General features: G+C 43.2%; 2 protein-coding genes across 2 annotated transcripts in view; one reads left to right on the top strand and one right to left on the bottom strand.

Annotated features, from left to right (window-relative positions):
* Positions 1 to 6: 6 nt before the first annotated feature.
* LOC102381018 lies at positions 7 to 4,178 on the bottom strand. Its single transcript, XM_014525746.2, has 3 exons — positions 3,590 to 4,178; positions 2,352 to 2,516; positions 7 to 1,327 (listed from the first exon to the last, which is right to left on the bottom strand). The coding sequence occupies exons 1-3, from the start codon at positions 4,176 to 4,178 to the stop codon at positions 1,029 to 1,031; spliced, it is 1,053 nt and encodes a 350-aa protein (XP_014381232.2). The 3' UTR covers positions 7 to 1,028.
* Positions 3,292 to 10,514, top strand: part of TSHB (thyroid stimulating hormone beta) — a 13,584-nt gene continuing 6,361 nt past the window's right edge. Inside the window, exons 1-2 of the mRNA XM_006035739.2 lie at positions 3,292 to 3,432; positions 7,486 to 7,641. The gene's annotated coding sequence lies outside the window, so the exon portion shown is untranslated. The remainder of the gene's footprint in view (positions 3,433 to 7,485; positions 7,642 to 10,514) is intronic.

Raw genomic sequence — 10,514 nt, 5'->3', positions numbered from 1 at the left:
AATAGAATGTAACGGGTTCCCAGTTTCTGAGCGACTGGATGGTGCACAGAAAAAGAGTCCTTGGGTATAGCGCGCCGCTACGGTGATCAAGCTGGGAAATCTAAGCATGCACCGTCTGTGTGGCTCAGTAAATCGCCCATAGTGCTCCGTGCTTTAGTACCACCAAAAGGAAGTCCTAAAGCATGGCGCTGTAGCAGTGTCACCATATGGCGACATGTAGACAGACCCAGCATGTTGTGTTTTAGTCTAGTTTACAGCATGTGTTTTGAACAGATATATTAAAAGGCAAAGCACAGAACTACTTAAACTTCTCTGGATTCCAAGGAACAGTGCCTTCCCAGAGATTATTTGCACAGGTCTGTTTAACCTTTCCCCAAAACATTAGATCTTATTTTAGAATAGCGTACATCAGCTGTCGCTCAAAAAATCAATTCCTATCCTTCAGTCAACTCTGGTATTGCAACTGATACAGGTTTTCAAGAGAAAGGGAACATCAGCAGGCTGATGGGAGTTCACCCATTACTGACTCCAACTGAGCCAGGATTTCATTTATGGGTCCAAGCGTCTTGTTGCTTGCTGCTGCATTCCAAGACAGCCAGCTCCTAGTTTTGAGCGCCTCTGCTGTTAACATTTTCAACCAAAGCAATAGCCAAACTTGGGTATTTGGAAGCTTTAGCCTTAATCAATATCCTAGGTACGGAATTGAATATAATTGCTGATCATTTCATATATACCCCAGTTAAAAGTGCAATACATTTCATACTTTTGCTTCACTGAGGTTAAGAATTAAAATCCATGCCTATCCCACCCTATTCATTCATGTTTCTGTTGTATCACCTGTAATACCAGGAATCAGAGCGCTTGCCTGCAGAGTTACTTGCCTTCATTTCCTGTTGCAAGTAAGACTTCACATGAGAAACTCATGCCATCCTCAAGATAGACAGAGCATCTCTTACATAACAGAATATGTGCAAGTAGCGTTATATTGATAGAAATATTGGGCATGAAACTGAAGCCATGATAACACGTTACAATGCTATTAGAGGGTTTAAATTATAATCTGAGAATCTGTGCTGTGTATTAGGCACCATGTCACTACATTGTGAGTCTTGTGGTAGTGACTGAAAAGTTTCAAAGTTATAGGAAAGGTCTTTTTCATCAAGTGAAAATTCAAGTTTGAACTGCCCAGATCTGGAACCAAAAGGTAAATAATCAGCTTGAACCTCATCATTGTCCAAAGGTGTCACGTTGGGGTTGTAAATTCTTGGTGCATCATACAATCCTCCTGATATCACCAGTGTGTCATCTGGAGTGGTGTATGTGTCACCTGCAAAATGTCAGAAGTATTATTTAACATTATTATCGGGAGATTTGTAGTAAATCAAAAGGCTAAAATCTTCACTATGCAAAGAGGTATTTATCCTATGCATGTGTACTTCTGTGGACTACATGCATCTATTAAAGTCAAAATTAAAATACAAACAACATTGTATTCCAGGCACTAATCTAGATGGCGTAGAATGCAAATGAAAAACGAATGAATTCATTATTTTATCATCTGTGTGTTCTTCAGGTAGTACACATTTTCTATTTCTAACAAACATATTTTTTATAAAATAACACACGTACCAGGAGTAGTTCCATGGAGCAGTGAAAGCGTGCCAAATTCTTATGGGTGAATGCCATTTAAAAAGAGGGCGACAGCAATTGTAAAATTTCCCTGAACATTTTTGCATGTATTAAAAGAGGACATTTTCTCATTCAAGGCAGGATAAAAGATCATTCAGATGCATCACCGTAATCGTTTTGTGTCATGAATTGCCGTCCACACACCCTTTCAGTAATCCAAAACAAAGGACTATAATAAATGTAAAATATTAGCACTGCTTTGTGGAAACTTTCAATTTTCAAAAGCACCTCAGCAAGTTAGGTACCAAGCTACCTTTGAAAAATCTGACTCAGATATTTAGAGATGTTTACTACTGTTCATTCAACATAGTTTCATTATAATACGTAAGGACAATAACAAGCCCCATACAAGTTACTGATCAAATTGTTCCCGTTCCAAAAACTTGTCTTTCTAATTGTCCACTACAGTTTTAATGATGAAAGAAGACATGCGATCGTGATTCCTGCCTACAGGGTTACAGCACAGATGTAAATCAGCCTAGCTGCTACACTGCTTTACTGTGGCAGAAGATGCAGCCCCTAAATTGTCATGTAGTGTTTACGTATGCTGTAGATTCTTCCACTAAGTTTGGTGCATTTCTATACTGAAGGAAGTGATTCTGTTACTACGCCTAGTTCTCGGTGTGTAGGTCTGAACATGTATGTTTGCATTTTATACAAACCTGTTTCAGAAGAGATGTCATGCAGTGGACGGTGGGAATACTGCGCTTTTCTCTTCCTGTACTTAAGAAAGCTATGCATGATAATGACAAGAACAGCAAATAGAAAAATGCTGCTGAAACCAATGCTGAGAATGTCCTCTGAATTCTTTAGATGAAATCCTTCTGCTAAAATAAAATTTAGAAAATTTTCCTTAATTTCATAACAAAAACAAAGCTCAGTCTTTCCATTTCATTAAAGCAGCACGGAAGGTGTTCGTGAGCTAACTGTAAGGACAGACCAAGAATCTAATTTCTCCATTGAAAAAAAAATGTTTTAAAATGAGGGCCCTAATTACCTTTATATTAAAGGACAGCTCAGCAACAAAACACCCAAACCACTGTTCAAATAATTAAAATCTTCTACCAGAGTCTGATCATTCTGTTACTACAATTGTTGTTTACTTGTAAGTGGTGTTTCAGTTTGGGTTTGAGCTTGCCAGGTTTACAGGTCGAATATCCAACATATGGTCAACATGTATAAAACCCGGGTGTGTAAATGTAGACCATTAAAGCCATAGATGATTTTCAGCAGGGTTGAGGGCCAGGTCTGTTGCTTTTATAGGAAATAGGAGCTGAGGCGGGCCAGCCCCTGTGGTAGTCAGGTCACTTTGACTCGAGGGTCAAAAACAGATTTACCGTATTTACCTAAATCTGGCACTGATATTTGAACAATTTTGGCTGACATATTTATCTGCCTTCACTATATTGCCAGCGTAGATCTCCAGTCATTCTTTCTGCCTAGGTCTGCCTTTTCATTTGTAGCCTAATCTACTGGTCTGTTTCTGTCCCTGCTTCCTTCTCTTGTTTTATTTTTTATGTCATTTTAAAACTTTTGCTTTCTGTTTCATACACAGTTTTCTTTGCCTTCCAGGAAGACTCCCCCTCTTGTCCTCACCTCCATCATCTTCTATTCAACAACATGTTATAGGCTGACTGAGGAGTCCAATGGAGTCTATTACATCTGAGCTGAGTGCCGAGGGAGCAGACAAGAGGAATGCGAGTTGATGGGCTGTTCCCAGGACCTGCAGATCTGGTGGGGAAGGTGAGCATCTTTCAGGACACTGTCTAAGTCTTGGCATGGTTGCAGGGAGACACTTGCTGTGTTTTGTGCCTTATCTCCTATACTCTGTCCTTTACTCGAGTCAGGTGCTGCAAGTAGGGAGATATTGCTTTAAAAAAAAAAATCAAATAATACTTACTTGAAACCTGGGTTGTAGGAACTGCATCCAAAGCTTCACTGACATTTTGAGAATCAGCTGCAGGATGCAGAGCTTCTGGTTTCAGTGCTGTTGCCGATGTTATGGGATTAGACTCTCCACTGGTTGTATGCTTTGTAAAGTTCTTAAATGGCACGAGTGTAGATGACAGTGCTGTGACAGAACTAGATCTGGCAGTAGTATCTGACAGTCCGGTGATGTCTGCATTAGTGGGATAAGGGAAGCTTTGTGCAAAGTGTGAGGAAGGTCTTAAAGTAGATACACTAGTGATTGCGGTCACAGCAGTATCCCAGCTTGTTCTTGCTGTCTGCGGTGTGGTTCTATGAACTCTTTTATCTGTAGTGGTGGCTGTTTCATTGCTTCTGGAAAAGACTGTATGTTCACTTTCATGGAGGGTCTCTGCTTGCATGGTGTCATTCTCTGGGGGAGGATGATTTGTAGCCTGACCAGAAAACATCACCACTGTGAGACAAGTCAAAAGGAGCCCAAAATACAGAAGCTGTGTTCTGCCCATCGCAGGTTCTCTCTCCTCCTGTCCAGCTGGGGACTGAGCCTGCTGTGTGCAATACATAAACAAAGCATGAAGATAAACTGCACAGCTCAGTGTGGTAGTTCTGGCCTAGTTCCTACAGGTGTTTCACAGAAGGGCTGTGGAGGCAGCTGGGGTTCGGTATACATACACTGTGATGCTCAGAAAAGTTAAACACAAATTAACTAGAGGTGAGAATTTAAAGCATATGAAGCCCCAATAGAGACACTCACATTCAGAAGTAAAGTAGCTTGGGTTCCTTTGATTAAGCTAATTGAAGCAAATAAAGACATGTTTACATGTGAACGAGAGCAACCACAGGAGCTTAATGTACTTTAACCGGTGAGTTTTGCCTCTTTAGTTAATTTGGTAATTCCTGTGTAGACATGCTCTTAGACCGAAGAAAGTGAAGGGCAGTGGGTGCTGCAGATTTGTGCCTGGCCTTCTTGCCATTGTCAAGTTCTCCTCAACTGCAGCTGACAATCAGGCATATTATTTACAGTAACCGGTTTATTTTATAAAAATATTGATCGTCCTCACAGATGCTGATTTGCCAGGACATGCTCATACCTCCTGAAGCTCTTGACATACCCATTTTTTAGCTTGGATTTCAGAACTAAAGTTTCTTCACAAATTATTTTCCCTAGGGCCAGTCTAAGTTCAGATTTGCACCGAAACAATAAAGTTGCGACTTGAAAATGATTTAGTTAAATTAGCGTCAGTCTATGAGCGTATCAGCCTTTAGACACTTCTGGTAGATGTACAATTATCTGTTATGCCGCTGCTCATTCTAGTTGTAACTAAACCTGTGCTGCAGTAGAAGAGTTGTGATGCTTGTCAGCACCGTTCCCCGGCTAGGGCAGACTGAGTGGTCACAACAAGTAATTTATTCATCAGCTGGTGCCTATTGGCCTGGGAGACCATTACAGTTTTCTTAGTCTTGCTTGAACTTATTTGACAAATCATTTCAATGAATAATAGCGTATAGAAGGTGCGTGAGAAGCTCTTCACAAGGACTCGGTATCCAGTACTGGAGCCGAGTTAGTTTCAGCTGCACAACTGGGTCAAGCGGTATATTCCGTGCCTGACAGAATTATATTAATCCAGTCTCGGGTTTCTAGTGCAAATACTTGTATTTGTTAATCCAAAACTAGCTTTCTAAACATTCATCACCATCTCTGCTTGTTAACTTGTTTGCTATATTTGCAGGAAACAGAACAGGGAGAACTAAACACAATTTAAGTGAAATCAGTTACAGATGTGAACAAATATTAATTGAGGACTGTTTGCCAGTTCTACTGGTTACCATAGGTTCCTGTTACATTACTTAAATGCCAACTGGTGTCATTTTTATTGTTGTCACCTACAAGCCTCTTTTAAGAATGAGAAATTGTAATATGAGCCATTGTTGCAAAGTTACGAATCTATAATTACATACAGTAACGATAATATCGAAGAAGTCAAAAAGCCAGTGTTCTGGGCCTTCACTTAACTTAGTGCTATGATGCTGGTTGGCAGGCATCATTCTCGGTATCCTGCTAGCATTATTAACTGTGACGCTGGGGTATTGCAGAGATGTCCCAGCCAGCTCAGGTCCCCATTGTGGTGGCTTCTTTATCATTAACAGTCCTGTTCCAAGCAGCCTTTACGGTAAGCGTAAAGCAGCTGAAGGTTTGCTTTTGTAAGCTCATTGCCTGTTGTGGGAGTAGCCTGTGCATTTCTGGTACTACAGAAGTTAGTCATTAGAATAAACTGGAGTTGGTACAAGACCTGGTATAGCGTTATAGATATTTTGTAGATCAGACCAACAACTTCTCTTGATAACTAAAGGAGCCCCAACCAACAGATTAATTTGGTAATATATAATACATTCCTGAAACGTAATGTTCCAGTGCAGACTGAACAAATCCAAGCACTTCCGGTTATGTTTTAACTGACTCGACACTACTGACCCAGATACTCCCAGACAGCATTTTTAAAATCCTTTTGTTCTAAACTGCAGAGCAGAGAGCCCTAAGTACATGCAGAATATCAAGTCAGAATACATATTCCCAAAACAACACTTCCCAGAACTCACCTAAACTGAGAAACGCAGCCACGCTCCAACCAGCAGGTAGCTGTTCTGCGCAAGATAGCCGCTACCGTACCATGTTCCGGTTTATTCAGACTGTGGAGTATGCTCCCTGGAGGGCTGAGGAAACAGATGACTCTATGGTAACCAATGAAGTTGCACTGGAGTTTGAGATTAGCCAGAGATAATGACTTCAGGGCTGGGCTCACCTGTCGGTGAAGTTAGCAGGGGAAGTTCCTCCCTTGGCAGCAGCTGCCATTCATCTAGTTTCACAGTGGCTTTAACAAGCAGTTTTTGCAGACCCTACAGACTATGTTAGACTTTTTAAATAAGCGTACAAGGGAAAATCCCTTTAAATGTTGGCTCCGTGTGTGGTGTAGGTGTCAACATCTCCTAAACAGCCACACTATTTTATTGAACAGAAAAATAAATGAAAGAAAAACTGCAGATATGTATGACCGCTTAGGACAAGCTGCGCTCAGACACAGTTGCTGCTCACTGTGACTCCTAAACACAAAGGTTCTTAACAGATAAAATTACAGAAATGCAAGTAAATTAACAAAACAACAAAATGCAGGTACGCAGCCACCCTGCCACACTGGTTAGTGCTACAATCACTAGGATCCAGGAATCATTTCCCTCTTGTGAGCACCAATATTACACCTGATTTTTGACTGTCTGCCTTCTCAGCTAAACCAGATCACTTGGCTTTCTCTTTTTCTTTCATTTGCCCTAAGGTTTGCACTGTGTGGTACAATATTTGTAGTGTAGAGTATTTTCCACCCCCAGACTTCCAGTTGCCTTTGAAGGAAAGATAGCAGCCAGGGATGCTGAGAGACAGTCCTGGCCTACGATACCTGTATGGCCCCGGATTTCTAATTCTGAAGGAGAAATAAAATCTCTTTGTTCCTTCCTGCTTGTCCCTGGGAAAGGGGTGTGTTCCTTGCAACACACATGCACTGACCCAAGGCGGGACAAATTCTGCTACGGCTCTCTAAGGCGTTATGGAAGGAGTGGGGCAGATTGCAACCATCCTGAAAGTGGTGCATGGTGGCAGTGGAGCTTCCCACATTCATCCTTTCTTCCTGGCAACTCCATCTCCAAACAGATTCGCTTGCACCAGGAACAAATGATGGATGCAAGATCTAAATCCAAACTGAAATGACAGGTATGGTCAGCATTGAAGTCGGTGTAGACGGGCTGAGCCCTCAGCTAGACTGTTCTCAGTCTCTTTTTACCCCACTGTCATTTTGCTGATTTAACGTGGTTATTCCACAGTGGTACCAGTGCAAGTGATGGCAGAACCAGTCCTACACTTTCTCCTGCGAACTCGAGTGTGTAGTTCCTTTGTTATCAACTCGTGGTAAAGCAGCGGAGCAAGATTCATGGCTCTACCAGTCAACAGTGAAAGTGCAGAGTTCGCACATGAACCAGGTATGGTCTGTAGCAGTGATAGTCAGTGGTGGGGCACCCTGGGTGCCACCGGGTCTTTTCAAGGGTTCCCTGAGATATAAGGAGATAAGCAGGTGTGAAGAGAAGTAAAGGCTCAGGCTGGCCCTTCTGCTGGGAGGTAAGCACTGTAATAAATATATTCATTTTTTAAATTGGATACTACTCAATTCACAGACATTATGGAGCAGTGCCACAGGTCCAGTGAGAGGTGCCTCAAGTCCAAAAGGTTGAGACCCACTGCCTTAGAATAATTTGACTCCTTGCCAACTGGACTTGAAAGCTGTTCAAGCATGGCTGGTCCTAGGCCATCTTGGCTTGTACAGGAGCAGGGCAGCGGTTGAACTAACACTGATTTTTGGTGAGTGTCTTTAAAAAGGGGTGTCTTAAGGTTAAAAGACATTGTTGGTTCCTGAAAGCTTGCAAAGAACAATTTTCCCAACTATTTAGTTGGTTTAATAAAAGATATCCCATCTACTCAGAGAACCTTGTCTGCCTTGAGTCTAAAAAGGTTGAGAAGCACTGCTCTCCAGGGGCCGGGAACTTTTCCATCCCCGTAATCCATGGACTAGGTTAATATGGGATACTGATCCAGAGACAGGGTGCAGAATTTACTATGCTCTCACCACGTTCCTTTGTGGTTTTTCTTTGCTCAGTGGTTCTTGTACACACTGGTCTGGGCTCCACTCCCACTCATGTCCAAGGAGCTCTGCCATCTTTAGCAGTAACTCAGCATACAGAATGAGGGACAGCACTAGAAACATTCATGGTAGACACAGGCCTGACCTCTTGCCAGGAGTGCCTCCTGCAGATCGCATCCAGCATATCTGCCAGCATGCTTACTGCTCACCTACAATTTCTAGTAGGTGTGGAGAGCCTGATTCTGCTCTTGCGTACACTTACTTGGGTTAGACTTATTGACACGTGATCAGGTTATCTTCCACACACAAATTGCTTCCCTTAATCCCCAAGTGATTCCTTCTCAGAAATACAAAAACCCTTTGTAATCTCCTACCTACCACTGCACACATGAAGGATCCACCATCTGGGGAATTCTTTCATTCCTCATCTTGTAACAGATCATTTCTGGCCAGAGTACTCCTGTGAACAACGTCCTGGTGTGTGGATTAGACTTGATGACATCTCAGTTCAGTTATTCTAGTTGTATGTTCTGTATAAACCACAAAAATGAAGAGGATTATGTTGTATCTTGAGTATATAAATCAAGATCATGGGCGTGTGCTGTACAAAGAGACAACTTTACTGTTTAAATCCCTGGCTGGTAAGGAAATGTGGTTACTAATCCTGGAAGCAGAGGAGCAGAGCTGTGAACTGCAAACCTTTGATTATGATAGATTAGAGCTCGATGGAAGTATTTCAAGAGATAACACCGAGCACATATGAAGGGCACATGGGCTTTAAACATTCATCAGCCACAAACTGTTTAAATGCAAAACCTGATGGGAAACCCGGAGGCTGTCCCTCTGCTAACAACAGCTAGGATTTTTTCCTCTTTTGTCACTGGAGATCTGCGTTGGGCCTGGTACTGACAATGTTTCCCCCCCACCAGATTCTCCATCATTCGGGAATCTGCCTGCCTTGGAGACTTTTTCATTGCTGTATCCAGAGTCCTAACATGCAGCAGAAGCAACATATTTATTCCCCCTTGCTTGTGACTAGCCTGCCCCGTCTCCCATCTTGTCTTGTTACACTAGATTTCCTGCTTCCTCCTTCCTTCGCGATCTCTCTCTTGACATTATGGTATTGGTCTCTGACTTTGAGCCTTTTCAAATAATTCTGTCCATCTAATCCCCCAGCATCCATTTAATTTATCTGCCCACCAAGCTTTTAGGCAACTCAGAATCTGGAGCCACGCCATTTAGGATTACTGGGTTCTTTGCACAGGGATTACCTGCAACGTTTCCTGCATATCACCGGCATCACGGCTTTTACTTCATGAAAGTGTAAATGATTGATGTCAGAGAACAAGTTGCTTTGGTTAGCAGAAAGGTTAGAGATACATAATTCACACTCAGACTGACACTGAGCACTGCTAAGACCCCGAGGGCCGCTCTGGTGCATTGAGAAGTACGACAGCAGGGTGCAGGTCAACAGTGGGTCAGCAGGAGAAATGGATCCAAAGGAGTCAGAGACTGGGCTTTACTGGACTATGCTGGGAAACATTTGAATAAGACACCTTGTGCATTCATGAGAGACCCTGTGTGATGGCGGCAGCATGAACTGGAGTCAGGGATGCAGCTCGGGGGTCCTTGCTGCCACTGGAGTAACCCAAGTTAGCGAGGGAGGTGGGGTGTCTCGAGTGCACTCTGTGTCATGCCATGTCGACACACAAGACAGGGCGTTCCAACAGACAAATGCATTACGGTGTCGTCAGACCCCAGGATGGACTGTGCCTCCCTGCCTGGCACATACGGTGCTGAACTCTGCAGCGGCTCCAAATAGCACCGACAGCTGTCCGCAAGGGCAGATGGGATCATTTATCATCCTGTCTGACTTCCTGTATTGCACAGGCCAGGGAATTTCATCACAAAGTTGCTTCTCTATGAACCTCATCACTCTGGTATACCTGAAGTTTCATAGACTTCATAGACATTAGGGCTGGAAGGGACCTCGGAAGATCATCGAGTCCAGCCCCCCGCCCAAAGGGCAGGAAGCTGTGCGGGCCGGGAGCGCCCCGAGCCCTTTTTCGCGCTGCACGCGGGCTGTGGCCAGCAGCCCGGGCACGCGGGGGCGGAGAGGGAAGGCCTTCGCTCTGGAATTAGGCACGGACGCGTATCGGTAGTTTAAAAGATTGTTTACTTACACCGAGATGGCAATGGTGTAGGCTGGAAAGCTTG

Source organism: Alligator sinensis, unplaced genomic scaffold (genome assembly GCF_000455745.1).
Source record: "Alligator sinensis unplaced genomic scaffold, ASM45574v1 scaffold1450_1, whole genome shotgun sequence".
NCBI classification, from domain to species: Eukaryota; Metazoa; Chordata; order Crocodylia; family Alligatoridae; genus Alligator; species Alligator sinensis.
The sequence above is the reverse complement of the archived record's forward strand: the minus strand, read 5'-3'. Positions and strand labels throughout refer to the sequence as shown.